This window comes from Sander lucioperca, chromosome 1 (assembly GCF_008315115.2).
Source record: "Sander lucioperca isolate FBNREF2018 chromosome 1, SLUC_FBN_1.2, whole genome shotgun sequence".
In the NCBI taxonomy this organism is placed as follows: domain Eukaryota; kingdom Metazoa; phylum Chordata; class Actinopteri; order Perciformes; family Percidae; genus Sander; species Sander lucioperca.
In genome coordinates this window covers 31,785,860-31,802,769 of record NC_050173.1, presented here as the reverse complement: position 1 = coordinate 31,802,769, position 16,910 = coordinate 31,785,860, and the positions used below count along the sequence as shown (strand labels likewise).

General features: G+C 41.2%; 1 protein-coding gene across 3 annotated transcripts in view; it reads right to left on the bottom strand.

Annotated features, from left to right (window-relative positions):
- The window catches only part of pcdh11 (protocadherin 11), a 128,594-nt gene extending 112,062 nt beyond the window's left edge, over positions 1–16,532 (bottom strand). Inside the window, exons 1-3 of one of the 3 annotated variants that reach the window (XM_031303332.2) lie at positions 15,735–16,532; positions 9,398–9,978; positions 501–3,008 (exon numbers count right to left, since the gene is read on the bottom strand). In XM_031303332.2, coding sequence (XP_031159192.1) covers positions 501–3,008; positions 9,398–9,937 — 3,048 coding nt within the window. In that variant the 5' untranslated portion in view covers positions 9,938–9,978; positions 15,735–16,532. The remainder of the gene's footprint in view (positions 1–500; positions 3,009–9,397; positions 9,979–15,734) is intronic. The other 2 variants (XM_031303331.2, XM_031303333.2) reach the window with 2 other exon arrangements.
- Between the last annotated feature and the right edge of the window lie 378 nt (positions 16,533–16,910).

Below are 16,910 nucleotides of genomic sequence, written 5' to 3'. Positions count from 1 at the left end.
GCACACAACATCATTTGCCCTTGACCTCAAATACATCAGTAGAGAGTGCAATCATTGCCGCCTATCCCAGGCTCTCCTAAATCTGGCTACATTGCCACCAAGCACTCACACTGAAGTTTAAAATAGCTAGCCATCATAATTGCACTGCTGCCATTACTCAAGCTTTTGAATATGAAATTAACCTGCACATGTATTTTTGTAAATGATTATGCAATTACGGTTGCTTATGAAGGAGGGTGAATACATGAATTAATAACAGTCAGAACAGTGAAAGGTTCGCTGTGTTAATTGCGACAAATTATGTTCCATTTTTTTGTTTTGTTGCACACTCATTTTTAAGTGCAAATTACATTCATGTAGACATGGTCATGGTCTGTATGGGAAAACTCCCTGGCTCCATGCTGCCACCCTCCCCCTTTCACATCACCTACCATGGGACAGCAAGGGGAGTGTGAGTGGGGACTAGTGTGGGTGGGTTTAAAAAGGAAGTCATGAATTACCTGTCGGGTGGTGATTTGCCCCGCAGTCTTGAATCCCCCCTGACAGCTGCACTCTGAGACACTGTATGGGTCGGAGCTAGTCGATGAGCACTTGGAGAGTGAGTCACAGCCCACCACAAACGTGTTGTCCAAGGGGAGCTCCTGGATCACATGGTGTTTCTTTGGGGCCACTGGAGTCTCCGGTTTAATTTGAAATGTAGGCTGAGGGGACGCAGACTTGTAATGCTTGGCTAAATCTGGGCTGTCGGGTTTGAATGTGGTGGGCGTGGTGGCCCAGTTATACTTCCCCATGGTTTGCTCCTCTAACTCCACAGGGAGATCCAGTGTACCATTAACATGCTCATGGGTGGGGTCGTCAGGCTTGGATTCATCTATGGTCACAAAGTTCAAGAGGAGGCTCTTGGGGGATCGCTTCTTCCTCTTCTTCTTCTTCTTGATCTGACGGTTGTCTTGGTTGGGTGACACCCACTCGCCACTCTGCTTGCCCTTCTGTACCACCTTGTGTCTGGGTGTCTGTCGGCAGCGCACCAAGGCAGTCACAAATATCACCAAGATGACAGTCATGGTCCCTGCTATGATTGCTATGACAACAATCACATATCCGTTGGCTTGAGGTGTTACCTCACTGTCCCCTATGTTACGATCCAAGGGAGTCTCCATACTTTTTCGCAGCTGCTCTTGGATAAAGGTAGCATTTGACACAGTGTCATTGACAAACAAATGAATAAGTGCGATAGCATGTAATGACTCAGGCTGGCCTAGATCTTTAACTTTGACTACCAGCCTATGCAGCCCCTGATCAGCTGTCACAATTTTCTCCTGCAGTGTTATGTTACCCGTTGTTTTGTCAATGGCGAAGAGACCTCGAGGGGAGACCCTAGATGTGATGATGATGCTGCTGATAATGCTGTATTGCAGCTCAGCATTCATACCTGTGTCATTGTCAATGGCAAACACTCTGGTGACCACAGCTCCAGGGGTGGTGGTGGTTCGCACTAGGTCATATGAATAATTGGAGGATGGGAGGACAAACACAGGGCGATTGTCATTCACATCGACTACATTGATAGTGACCTTGGCGTAGGAGGAGCTTGGAGGTTGCCCTCCATCAACTGCCTTTACCATAAATGTGTAGGAGCTTTGCTGCTCCCTATCAAAGGTGATATTTGGTTTGATCACACCGGTTTGGGGGTCGATGATGAAATTATCCTTCCCATTCAAAACGGACAGGGTTATAATGGCATTATCTCCCGCATCTGCATCCGTCACTGTGATTAAGCCCACAGTTCCATAGAGAGGCAGGTTCTCAGGCACATAGAAGTTGTACTCAGGGTGTGTGAAAGCTGGGCTGTTGTCATTAAGGTCCTGGACGATTAGCCTGACAGTGACATTGCTCTGCAGGGACGTGGAGCCATTGTCCCTCGCTATGACAGTGAATGAGTACCTCTCCTGCTTCTCTCTGTCCAGTCGCTTGCCAACGGAGAGAATTCCTGACCGTCTGTCTATGTTAAACCCGTCAGGCGCATCAGGGCCAAGAGTATAAATAATCTCAGCATTATGTCCGCTGTCTCCGTCAGTGGCGCTGATTTTTATTAACTGTGTAGAGGGGTCATTGTTCTCCGGTATAGAAAGTTGGATTTCCGGCTGGGGGAAGATGGGTGCATTGTCGTTCTCATCCTTGATTTTAATTAAAACCATAGCTGAAGTGTTCAAAGGAGGCGTTCCCCTATCCGAGGCCACTATCTTAATTGCATATTCTCGAGTCGTCTCATAATCTAGGGGGGCAGCTGTCTCTAGTAAGAATTGATCATTAAAGACAGGCTTCAACCGAAAAGGAACATCATGGTCAGTGTAGCAAGCTACTTTGCCATAAAGATCTGCATCCTTGTCAGTAACAGTGATGAGGGCTATTTTGGTGTTGAGAGGTGCATTCTCAGACAGCAGAACAGTCCCATTAACCAGGTTGATAATGTAGCGAGTGTCTATGGAGGGAACATTGTCATTTACATCTGTTACATTAACAATGACTGTGGCTCTGGAGGGGGTGGAGCTGCCATCACTGGCAAGGACGATGAGTTTGTGAACAGGAGTTACCTCCCTGTCCAGTGGCTGCTTCACAGTGATCAATCCCGTAGAGCTGTCGATGGAAAAGTGACGTTTGGTTGAGGCAGAGATCTGGTTGCTGAAGGCAAAGTGGATCTGTGCGTTGGAACCCAGGTCTGCATCCGAGGCGTGAAGCTGAGCAACTGATGTCCCCATGGGGGCATTCTCTGGCACTGAGACCTCCAGCTCACTGTCCTTGAAGACGGGACGATTGTCGTTGACATCGGAGATGGTGACTTGGAGGATGGCAGTGCTGGACTTGGGAGGGTTGCCGCCATCCTCTACCTTTATCTTCATGACAAATGTGTCCTTTTGCTCACGATCCAGGTTCTGCTGAACAATAAGCTGTGGCCACTTGTCACCTTCAGGAGTCTCTATGATGTCTAAGCCAAACTCGCTGACACTCTGCAAAGAAAAGACAACGTTTTGAGTTACGTTTATTTATACTCATAATATTCATATGTCAATACCACATGCAACATTTTACCAACAAAAGTTTTGATTGTTGTTTTGATTTTTTTTTTTTTATAACAAAGAAAGGTACAGATCTCTGTAGTGATGTATTATGTATTCTGAAGCATTCTTCCTCCTGTTTTTGTTCTTGTATTGTAGATTTGTCAATTGTCTTAGAAAGCCAAACAGCTTGTCGAGATTTTTCTTTAGGTTACACAGGTTCATTTGTAACCCTTCTTGGGATCAGGCTTTTATACAGAGATGAATGTCAAGAGCAAATTAAACGGCCCAGGACGTTTTTAAACAAGGCAGCTGGTTCTTGGCTCTGCCCTGCTCTTCTCAGTTGGGCACCCGTTAATCAAAAGCGTTTTCAAACATGCTAATCATCAGCTTGTTTTACTTTTTCTCTACCTTTCCTACTTACACTATACAATACTTTATTAGTCCTTTTACAAATGTGCCCATTTATCATAGCAGTCAAGTCTCTTCATCCCTCCGAGCAGCTACTGCTTGAAGGGATTCATTTACCTCTTTAGCCTCCTCATTCTGTTTTTTTCTGCCTTCACTAAAATGAGATTTCACTCTACCTTCCTATCTTGTGTCAAGTTAGAATAGAGCAGGAAGCCTTGGAACATTTCAACTTCATAATGGGAGAGAGAAAGCAGGAAATGGAGACACAACAATGAGCTCCCATTTTAAATACACTGCAAGACCAGATCACCACAGATTAAGAGAAGGGAGTGAAAAACCCTGCATATTAGAAAGGCTTTTTACACAAGAAGGGCTAAATCTAGGCAAATGTAAAGCCGGAGGAAAATGAAAACAAATGCATAAGTAATCCCTATGAGAAACCGGAGAAACTGGCACTGGCTGTTAAGAGTAATTGCCTTCCACCTACAAAACTTACACTAATATTTACAATTTCAGATGGGGTATGGTATGGTTCCATAAATGTTTTCAAATTAGACGAGAGAGGAAGGAAAGGAAGGATGAGAGAGGAGAGAGAGAGACAAGTGACAGAAAAGGAAAGGAAGAGAGAGCAGGGGGAGGAAATAAGAAGAAGATCAAGCCCATGAATGAGCTGCATGCACATTATGAAACAAAGAAGCCCTTTGAAGCTCTTTCAGTCAGAAGCAGTTTCATGGTAAAACAAGAAAAAGCATTCTCTTTAAAGAGATAAGCTTCATGCTGCACATAATGTTGGAAGAGATTACTCTGTCTAGGCACAGCTATCAAATGAGATTAAGATATATACATTCTCCTCGTTCAAGGAAGGAACATTTAAACCAAATTGTGAGCACAAGAATCCTCACTAGGTTTAAAATCTAGAACCATCTTCATGCCAGCATAGTGTTGTAGCCGACACAAGGAAACATGCAGCTGCAGCATGTAAATTATTATCTACTCTGAAAAACTGCTTGCAGAGGGAATGTTGTCAACATGTCAGTGATTGACAGAACTACTTAAACCAGCGAATGCTGCAGCAATGATCTTTCAGACCTTATTTTGTGATCCTTCTGGCAAGCAAGAGTCATAGAGATAAGAAGACATGGTATATATTGTAAAATATGTGTTGAAATGTACATTAGAGAAACTGCCATATGGATGAACTGTGCTGAATCTTTATGCGCATTGCAGAACTATTTCTGTCATAACAGAAAGGTCCAAGACAACATTCTGTGGGCTCCATTGCTAAGCACTACTCTATCCGCACAGAGCTCCTCAATCCCCAGTTGTTTGAATAGTTCACAGATTCGGCACAGTAGCTGAGTATCTGCACACTGATATTTGGCAAAGACTGATTTAATAGTAGAATGTTGAGTTAGGATGTGTCAAAGGGAATGCTGTACAATGATTAATGAGCTAGCATTTCCTCTATGCTTTTGTCTTGGTTTCACACAATTTTACAACTGACAAGGCAGCACTCAGCGCATTTCAATAAGTTGAAGGGAGCTATCTCTCAGGCTGTGCATCCTCCTGAATGCAGAATTAGTCTGGTGGATTGTGATAAGATCTAGGGCAGGCTAAGAAAAGGCCAAATACTTGCATGAATCACTCAGTGGAAACCATAAGGCTTAGCGAGAAGGACAATGCTCTCTTAATAACTAGGTGTGAACATTATTATGTGCCTCACACTTCCGCCACACATATAATGTACAGGTCCATGTCTTCTTGAACTTTGATGACTTGCCATTCATTCCTCATTAAAGGTCCCTGCAGTGATCAGAGAAGTATCAGGGCACTGTATTTGTGGGATGTGTGCGATTAACAATCTAATCAGAGATGGCTAATTCAAATGAAAATCATTGAGGGATACTGACAGAAGCAGAGGTGGCTGATGATGAGGGAAGGACTCTGAACCCCTTTTTGCAGACAGCGCCTCAGATTATCAGTGAATGCATCTTTCAGTCAAGTTGATAACCTTATTAAAACTAAGGAGACTGAGATTGGGCTGTGAATATATCAGGAGGACTCTAGTCACGGTGATGCCCATGAATAGGGCTAACTGGGGAGAGCTATTCATCACTAGCTATAGCACCTCTTTATAATGCTGATAAAAACTCACCCTCTCTCTGTCTCTTTCTCTCTCTCTCTCTTTCATTCCTCCCTCATTCTTTCTCTCCATTACTCATCCACTTTTGCCCCTGGCCATCATCTCATGCATATAATTAAGACAAAAGAAGCTGGGAATTGTTTGTCTCTTTTTGTCAACCCCTAGAAGAGGATAATGTGTCAAAATAGCATGCTAATGAAAACTGGAAATGCTTGACAGTGAGCTATCTGCCCAAAAACCATATTCACTGCCTATAGGCAGCATGCAATACATTAATCACATTTTCTTGCTACTTGGGAATGGAGCTTGAATAAATTTTGCATCTTCAAATGCAAAGTTAGAATCAGTTAAGGAATAAAATTATTCAAGCTCCGACTTGGAGTACCAGCAAAAATACCACTCCAACTCAAAAACCTATATTTTCATTTTTATCTATTTTATTATGTTTGTATACTTCAGAAATGTTTCAAGGAAAAAGCTAGGTAAGTGGCAAAAGGTTAAGTCTAAGAGCCCTCCAGATTGCCCAACCAAAATACAGACACCCACTCTGTCATCCACTCTACATGAAATGACTTGAACAAGATGCCCACCTTAAATGTGTCTGAAGATGCTGACTTAGATGCAATTTGGATTAATATAGTGTGTGATGTTGGCGACTCATACACCAATGGAATAAGTAAAGGGGCCAATGTTTGTGTACAGCCAAAATCCTGAGCAAACCCAACAGCAGTATCTTCTTTAGTCTTGAGTATGTATCCGTGTTGGCCTCTTAGTTATACGTAAAGTGATCAAATCTGCTTTCATGGGAGATCTTCCTCCATCCATGCATGTGATTGCTTTCTCTGACCTTGAGTATTTCTTAGGACGCCTTCTCTGCAGTTCAGGTGACGTAGCACACCACTGCACTACACTGATGGCAGAGTTTCACTTAAAGTGTGATTACCATTACCATTATGTGTGATGCTGGAGCACTGTGTTGGATGAAATTACCCATTGTCCCTTTTAGCTTTAGAAAAGTACAAAGTTAGACTACTATGTTTCTTTCATTTGTTTTTTTTGACAATCCAGGCATGCTACATGTGAAGTGGTGGACCATTGAGTGTTGGCTCATTGTGCAACACAATGGTAGCAATTCCTGCACCATGCCATGCACAACACAAGGGAACTGGGCAAACTATCATTCTGAGGGAGCTTCTGAGACAAATCTCACAGGACCATACAAAGATAGTCCATGGGTGGCTTAGTGGGCCAAGAGCTATTCTAGGAAATGCTTGCACATTCTTTCCCACTAAACCCTTGGCTTTACTGCACTTCTGAAATAAAAGATGCCAAAGGTTGAACATGTTTCTGGCTCCTTTAATACTTGTTCCTGTGTTTTACTCCTATGGAACCTGGAACACAAGGAAATTAATCTTGAGTACAATGAGAATATAATGAGAAGAACTGAATCAGGGTCTCAGTGCTGAGGATGCTCTAATAGGAAATCCCTGCAAAAGAGAATACAACCACAGTCTAGGCGAGGGTTTTAGAATGTGTTATATTGTGAAAAGGGCAAAGAAAATGATTGCAGATGATCTTCATAATAAGCAGAACATTTGGTTGGTGATTTTCCAGGCATGAACAATTCAGGACATTGCGCTGCAGAGGCCTTGGCAGTGGGACTCTTTAAAAATGCAAATTGGTATTCAAGGCAGACACGGACAGCAACGATTCTGTTCATTCCAACCCAGTGTTAACTTCATCTGAGGCTCCAAGATGGACTTGTCATTCCTGTCTCGCATCATGCCCTCAAAATCCACTAACCCTTTATTTATTATGTTTAGGGTTTCCTCCAGAGTGCTTGCATCTCCCTCTTTGATTACACTTCATTTGTAAGAGCTCATGTCATCTCCAATGTTCATCTATCCACAAAGCATAGAGTGTTGTCTAGACTATAAATGAAGAATGCATGATATTATGCTACATTTCTAGATGTAGGGCTGACTCCATTAGGCAACAGAGACTATTGCACTGCCGTTAAATAAAGCATCAATTAGATCATACTTTTTTTTTCATAGTTCTGCATGAGACACCTATTAACATAATACAGTACACATTTCTGAAATCAACTATGTTCAGCACATGTAACATGTTGCTGGAAATTGGACATGCAGTAAATGCTGTGTGTGCACTACTGCGTGTTCTCTGATATTACAGTACATGGTGAAAACTTCCCCTTCTTTATAGCCTTCTCTCATTATGAAATAAAGCATTTTGAAATATTAATGGCTGGTATAAAACATTGTAAGCTTCATGACATATTTCACTTTATGAAAAAGTAGGTAATTTTCAACGCATCAAAATTAATTTCCTATATGGATGTAAACTACAGCACTACAGCTCTAGCAATATAGCAAGTTTAGAGGAGAAGCTATAATGCAGAATCTGAATCATATTGCATGAAAACCATATGGGAGGAAAATCTGCAGAAAGAAAATATCGTAAGGACTCACTGATTTAAAAAAGTCAACCAATCAGACCTTATGTAGACAGGTGGTATGCTGCAGGCATAGCAGTGTGTCAGAGATCCATTAGTAATATGTGTGCTGACTAGTGTTGGGCAAGTTACTCAGGAAGTGTTATATGTTACCCTTTACTTATTACTCCTTAAAAAAGAAATTATATTACTTTACTTATTACTTAGTATCAAAAGTTATTAGTCAAGTTACTCGTTATATTACTTTCGTGGCCAACCCCCCCCCCCCGAAACGCTTACAGGAGGAATCAGCAATCAGCCAAACTGTAGAACTGCAAACATTCTGCATTCAGGCTGTTACTGTATGTTATGAAGACTATAGCACATTCAAATAGGCCTATTAAGTTTTTTGTCGAGTTTCACATAGAATTACATTATGAAAAGGACCCGGCGACGCAGATTCCCATCACCATAGTAACTCGCTCTGCCTGCATGCACAAGGCGAGAGAGAAGAGGGACGCTGCTCTGCTCTGCTCTGCTCACAGTGACATGTTGGATGGTATCAATGTTCCCACTTGGATCAAAGCCTTTATATAATGACAGTACTTCAGTAGTTGTTGAAATTATTCCTCTCTCTGTCATCGTTAAGATTTTGGCTAGTAGCCGACGTGACGTGACCTGACCTGGCCCAGACCTGCCACGCGCTAAATTATGACAAGCGTAATTGTTTCGCCAAGATATTGTAGATTGCTACAGTGGTCTTTGGTTTATCAAATATAATCGTAAGCCTATTTGTTCTACTAAAAGCTTTTTATTCTATTAAGTCCATAAAGCAACCAGTAACTTGAAGACTGTACAGTAACATGAGGCTTCAGGCCTGTATCTTTCACTATCAATATCTTTCACTCATTCACTATTGATCTAAATTAATTTATTCAAGATGGCTGAGATGGATGATGTTGCAGCAATACAGCAATGGCCTCTATCAACTTCAGTTAGAAATTCAGCTTCAGGTACCAGCAAATATAAAAAACAAAGATATATAGGAGTCATGATTGGCATATGTAGAAGTCCTGGTGTTAGACAGACAAAATCATCATTCATAAATGAACCAAATGGAAATTCAGCATTTAGCTTCATATATATGCACAAAACGTTTTTTTTACCGACTGTGATTCAGAAAAAATGTTTTCTTTTATAGATGGGTTTAGAAAATTATTAATACTTCTTTTATCAAAATTAAGATAACTAAGGCCACCCTTGTCACATACAAACAAAATACATATTCATTTTCTCTTTCTATGTGAAAGATGAAACAGGAGTGAGCCTCACCTTGACCAATTCATAATGTTGAATCCCATTGATTCCCACATCAGGGTCAAATGCTGAGGGCACCGGGTATCGGGTGTTGATGGCTGTGTTCTCCGGGATGGATATGTTTATTACAGTGGACTGGAAAAGGGGTGCGTTGTCATTGACATCCTCGATCAGGAAGCGGATCTTGACCAATCGGAAGATCTCATCCGGCAGCACGGCCACCTCAATCTCATAGTAGCAGCGTTTCTCAGCGAAGACCCCTGAGCACAGCTTCTCCCGGTCGATTCTGTGATTGGTGGTAAAGATCTCCCCTGTGTTGGCCTCCACCCTCACCAAAGGCACGTCACCTGTCTTGTACACAGGCTTGAACTGCAGCGGTGAGGATAGCCTGATGTTGGGGTCCAGGTTGAGGTCCAGGTCCTTGCGCAGGTTCCCGATGCGGACGTTCTCTGGCTGCTCCTCCTTTACCGTGTAGTCCCTCTCCTGGGCCCGGCATAGCAAGACCACACAGGTGAGCAAGACCACCAGCACATGAGCCTGACTTATTAAGTCCATACTCAAGGGTGGATGGAAGCTTCACTTCTACAGCAGCAATTCTGCCACAAGAGAGACAAGATAGAGAGGGAAAAAAGAAGAGAGAAAGAAAGAACACACGTCAGTGCACAAATTACATGGCATTCAAGTTCTGCTGCAATTAGTACTATTTTCCCTCACGAAGAGTTTTCAACTTGACCTATTCATCCTAACTAGTTATGAGCCCACATCCTTCGCAAGTCTTTGAGAGCAAATTAACGGTGGTTTTACACAATTAACCTTTGATGACATCCATTGAGCAAGCGGACACGTAAAGGTTAGTAGTTCACGTATTCCATCAATCCATTTCATGGCTGTAATGAACCATTTCATATTTGTATTGAGAAGTATGAAAGCAGTCGATTTCAGTGTCACAACAAAATTGTTTGCCTTGAAAGCTTGTTCTCAAACTATTGAAAAAATTGGGGTGCAGAAAAAAACTTAATGGTGCAGCGGTGTCTTCATAAACTGCAACTTACATCGAGACTTCAGCTGATGTGGAGGCAGCAGAACTGAGACTAAAACATCGGTGCTTCTATGCGCACACACACACACACACACACAAACGCACACACACACACACACATACACGCATGTACGCACACAAACACTCGCACACACACGTACGCACGCACGCACACACACACACACACACACACACACACACACACACACAGTGGTACCGCTTGACAGCAGCAATAATGGAAAACCTCATTTGCTCTGAATGTAAACAATTGAGCTCTGAAATATTTCATGAACACCCATGTGTGTAAACATACACAGTATGATAAGAGCACTGTTTAGAGTATCTGCTGTGGAAGGAGACAACAATGTGAAATTATTTATTGTGGGATCAGTCAAATTAGTGAAATTTAATCTTAACCTGATGAATGTGTTTTCTCCAACATCAAATCTGAACAGCATTCAGTTTACTGTTTGTGCTGAATGATGCTTTTGATAAAACCCTTTACAGAAAATGTGGTGCAGATGGGTTTACCATCACTGAACATTATTCATTAACACATATTCTTGTGTTGGTTACCACTTTATTTGATGCTGTTGTTCTACTGTTTCTTTAACTGTTTTATATGTGCACATGCTAACCAAAGGGCATGAACCCCATTTGCCAAAACCCAAGTAGGTCATTGGAAGATGATGAAGGAGTCATACTCTGCAATTCGTTCCCTGTCAGTATATGCTAGCATTAAATATTGACGGCTTTCCACCAGTTAATTAGTAGCATATTTAGTAAGTTATTAGGGGAGTTACTGCCTGTGGTTTGCTAGCTCACATTTGGACTTATTTATGTAGATATCTTTAATAAATGAAATTCCATAATTTCCACCACAATCACACTGGTCTTTAAATGCATGGCTACACAGGCTTTAATTGGCTTTTGACATTACAGTGGTGGTAATGGAGTGTAATTACCAAAGTATATCCATGTTGGGTTTTTCAATAGAACAAAATGACATTACTGGTCTTTAGATTGTTTTAAGTCATGACGCGTCAATGCTCAGCTATGTTTACTTCTCATAATAATCCTGGCTCCCCATGTGTATTCCAACCCAATATATTTAACGGCTAATATAATTTCATTGCTCCTATCCCACTGTGTATTTAGATTCACTAACCCCCCATATAGTTTATCAACTATATGATTTCCCTCAAGATATTGGTTTGTATTCATAAGGCAGCTGCCTTGAAATCAAACATCCATTTCCTTCAAAGTATGGCAAAAAGTGTATGACAGCCATCACAGAAACAATGTACAGCTGGTGCTGAAAATGCACACATACCAGCAATAACAAGGGACCACAAATAGCTCTTTGGGAGCTGTAATATTTTCTACTTTATGAAATTTCCATCCATTTACATGAGTCCAACAATATCCTGTAGAAAAGGTACGACTACCTAAACTGCACTACAGGGGTCCTCTAAATTGGCAAGGCAACAGTGTTCATAGGCATTGAAGCTCTCGGCCTACAGACAAAGGGGAATTGATTAAAAATAAGAATTTAATTAAGCTGGTTTTGAATCAGCAACAATTGCAAGGCATTAAAGACAGCCTGTAAAGACAGATTTTTTCTCACACATTTTATAAAGCAGTCACATGAGACTCATTAAAGAACAGTTGGACAGGAAAAAACATGGCTGACATTGATCAGTGTGAGGGTTATTCATTCTACACATATAGCACAGGCAGTGTTGTACTGTCATGTCAAAATATTGATGAGATATATCCCATTAGCAACTGTGACACACTTTACTTTGAAGTGTGCATCTTTCTGAGAGTGAGCACCAATTGCTTTACTGTGATGATCGCCAGGCAGTCCAAGGCTGAGCTCGCACAACGCATAATGAAGTTTAAATTACATCCTTAAATGGGATGTGATTCGGTGAAGTGTAAAAAAAAGAAAAGATCAAAGCACGATCTAGATTTCCTCTCCTTTGTAAGTGACAATAATGTTCCGCAGGATGAAGTGGTGTAGTATGTTTTTGACTCAGAGTACATGCAGTAGAACAAATGTAGCAACAAAAAGATACTCCTAGAATTGCTAATGTCATGTTAAGAAAACACATTTTATTACTATAGGAGATCTACATGTATACACTAGATGTATCTAAATGCTAAAATTATGTTAGATATTTTAAAGGCAAGAGGCACATGTTGCCCTTCAACACTTTACGGCCAAACGTGTTTAGTCCTCTTATTCTTGTAACTTAATGCAGGTACATTTTCTTAGCTATGATTTTTCCAACATTTGCATGGCGTTTTACTTGTCACAACTCTTTATAAGCCTGTCCATGTGGATATCCTAGGTGAGAGAAGGAATTGTGCTGGAGGGGGAAAAAGTAAGAGGGAGGGAGAAAGAAATCCTAGGTGTCAGTCAGAGTGTCTCCTTTGCTTACATTTCACTAGTCTCCTGAAATGCTATTTTGAGCCCCAGACAGCAGGTTGAATCCAGTAGGCAAACTCAAGCCTCCCTCTTGGGAGATACAGAGTGAAGAAGAGCAGGCCAGCCCAGGATCACTTTACACAACAAAGTGATGGACAGGCCTTCCTGGAGTTTGCATCAGCTGAAGGTAGCAGTGAGAGGGGAGACATACAGCTTCTGTCACCCTCTACCTTCACCCCTAAATATACCCTATACTGGAAACTTTCAGTGTAGTTAGTCTGAGGCTGGGAACCAAGACATATGGTCCTTTAACTGTCAAAGGCAGGTTTTCACCACTGTTGTATCTATCAATATTGACTTTGGATCCAAAGAGATTTTCAAAAGAGGGCATTGGTAGAAGTAATACTTTTGATTGTCTTGGGCTTTTCTCTTTTAACCGCTTTAAGGATCGCTGACAGCCTGACAGACCAGGTTTCTGTCAAGATCAATCAGTTCTTTTTCAGTCCACATAGCCAGAACAATTCTCTTTACACAGTGGAGGAATAAATGTTGTTTTCTCTTGGGAAACTTCAACACTGAATATATTATATTAAGTCATGCTGAAAAGTGAGAAAGTGCGAGAAAATTATGCTCGACATAAACGGCCACATTGATAATGTTAAGAGTAGATTTAATACTGACAAAAGATTGATATTGTAGTTGAAGTTCAAATTTCACTGGGATTTGCACATTACACTATCTTGTATCATTGAAACGGGAAATAGATGATATATCAAAATTCTGACACATAATTTGTGGCACAATGTTTGCGTAAAGTCTGGCAATGCTGTTAAGCTGCATAACCCAGTGGCTTTTCACATTTCAATCAGTTTCTTAATTCTTAGATAAAGTTGGATTATAAACAGTTGTACTTCTTGGATAATAAAATGGTCGCTAGGTAATATTTCTTACCCTCCTGCATTAGCAAAATGGCGTACTAATTTACAACGTTGTAATCATGGACCTCAAGAGGGCAGTCCATACATGCAAATGTAATCCTAATGCTAAATGAGATTTTCCGGTGTAGCTTTACGTCATCTTTAATGTTAAATTTGACTTTAAAATCCATTATTTTTAATGAAAATATGACTAAATTCTAAATTATAGACAAGTAAATAAATTGTCAGAGAAACCATGCAATTAAATTAAACTAATTAAAAAATGAATGTAACTTTAGTCTGAAACCATGTATATTATGAATAATTGCTAAAAGTAATAATTTAAATAATAGTGAAAAAAAAACATATTGGAAAACATTTTCATATATTTCAGTGTGGTCATATGTCAGGTCAAATTTGTGCTGTAGACAATATCACGGATTCTGAAATAGGCAAATTCAATGTGGGTAGTCATTTAATATATGATCCTTGATGGGAAGTACACTTCAACTACTACATGACGAATATTAGAAAGCTATTCAGGAGATCTAAAACTAAAGATGGCCTTAAATGATGGACACACTTAACTGACTGAGTTTTTATATGTGACTGTGGAGGCAGAAAGTTTAAAAGAGCTTGATTGTGAACAACCAAACATAGGCCTACACTGTGAGATAAAAACTAAAAGCAAAAACGATATTGACACCTAGGAAGCATCTCTGAGACTACAAGTCAGTTACTCTATGAACTCTTTATAACACATACAGTTTCCTAACCCCCAAGTTAATATTTAGCTGAATTTATCAGAGGCATTAAAAACAATTGGAGATATGGTTGTAACACATACAGTATATCAGGATCAATTGCTCTGTACTACCTACTGGTGAATTTGAAATGTGGATGTGCATGAGCAGATGGTTTTATTGCGATTTTCAAATCAAATACTTAGCCTGCTTCCATTTACTCACTGGCTCTTCTTTTAATATAAATGCCTCAGCCTACAGCCCAAATATGCTGCTCACCTTGGGAAGGTTCATATTACCATTTGATTTAATTCTCCAGCAAATATTGAGTTCAGTATAGGCCTTATGGGACTCTTTAAAAAAAAAAAAAACAGGCCCAATAATAATCTATTGCATATTGAGCAGCTATACCATATTTGGAACCCAAACAACCAACTGTGGCGGTTAATCTTCAGGTCAACGGGGAATTACATCATGACTATTTCAACTAGTCGTAATAGAAAACAATGAAATATTTATATATTTTTTCCTAGAGTCTGAGCGTGAACAGACTGAGAGCCCCTGGCCTGAGGTGATGGTCTGTGACAGTTGAACCGCTTGACCAGGAGCGCGCTGGTACCGCGCACCCACGCACCGAGCTAAGCGGCCAGGCTGCTGAGAAACCTGCACTGACAAGTCTCTGCAGTTGGATGCTCTTAGAAAGTAGGCCTATAGATCTATCTAGCGATCAGTGTTGAGCAAGACTAAATAACGTCCGTAGTCGTGACCAATCCCGCGCGGTACACATTCGTAATGCGATATCTCAGGTTAGATTCTCCACGATGCACCATATCCGTGGATAATTTCTATTTACATCAGGTGCGCGCGGACGCCTGTTATATCTTTGGAACAGCTCTAGGAAAACCCACGGAACATCAAAATGACCCACAATTACAACACACTGATTTATCCAAGTGCCTTGTAGACTATCACTACATTTTCGCCCAGCTTATGTTGCTCTCAAGTGATTGTAAATATAGCGCAGGTCTTTGCCGGTATTGAGACATCAATTTTATTTTATATGGACCACATAAATTAGACTGTTGGGCGCTCTCCAGCGTCTCTGAATGCGCTCCGGGTACAGACCAGTCATGTGCATACGTAGCCTATGCTCAGAGACCACTTAAGTAAAATACATTTTGATCTCAACAGTAAAGTGATGATTAAGAGCAAAGCTTACCTTTTCCGCTCGAATAGGATGAAAAATCAGCCGTGAGTACCGTGGCGTGGAGACATCACTGATTTACAAAAAAAGAAGTGCCATAAATTAAACTGAAGTGGGGGAAAGGATCCTCATCAGAAGCGGCAGCAAAACGTAATGCAAGTAGAAAAAAATGTTATCCACTACAAAAACTTATCCATGCGCTAGAAAAGCGGTGGTCCTCATGTGCAGGAGAAAAACAAAATCATGCACAGCAATCAACTTTGTTCGAAAAGAACGCTGTAATTCCTCTTCAGGAGTCTTGGGCTCGCAATCCCACGGCCGGAGATACGCATTGATCCAAGCTCGTTTTACGTTTAACTTTGTATCCCTAGCCTACGTTTGCCTTGAAATTCCTACTTGTTTATTTTTTTTACCAGCTTAAAATCGTTGGCACCAAATTTACACGTGTGCGTTAAAGGCTTCTTGACCCGCGCGTAAAACGTCAATCCAAGAGCGCGAAAAAAGGACTTTTGATGAAATACTGAAAGCTTAAACCTTATTTATTTTATAACCACTTGTTTTGACTGATTCGAGGTTGTACAAGCTCCCCAAAAACTCTTGAAGGAGGGATGCAGAGAGCGCATCGCCCCCCAATGGAGTTGGATCAAAGTGTGCCTCAGTGCAGCATCACTTACACGAGCCGCGATAGGCGGTTCACCGTATCTGTCTGCTAAGCTGTAGATGTCTCAGTAGTATTGTATGAACTCAGTTCCTCAATACTGCCCACCTCTCTCCCTCTCGCTCTTCCTCCGACTGACATCATGGCGGAAGGAGGAGCCAACCGCAGATTTAAGAGCCCCGGCCCGGTCCTCTTAAAGCCGCACTGCGTTGGAGAGATGCTTGCACTGAGATGTAGGTGGATGGCGGGGTTTGTGTGGACCGCAGATGCCTTTGCTGTTTGCAGTAGCCACAGTGCTCCAGAAATCCGCCTGAAAGCAAGAGGGGGGCACTGTTCACTTTTATACGGAGCTTTTTTTCTGCTTTTCATTTCTGCTTTTCATTTCAATTAGGTGTAGACTACTGTATCATCGCCACCTCTGAATAATGATGAGGTTCAAATTCTTTTCAGACATTCCCAAGAGTGTCAACAGGCCATGGCAGAGCTCTTATCAGAGATGAGAAAAGAAATTAGTCCGATAATGGGTTTGTTCA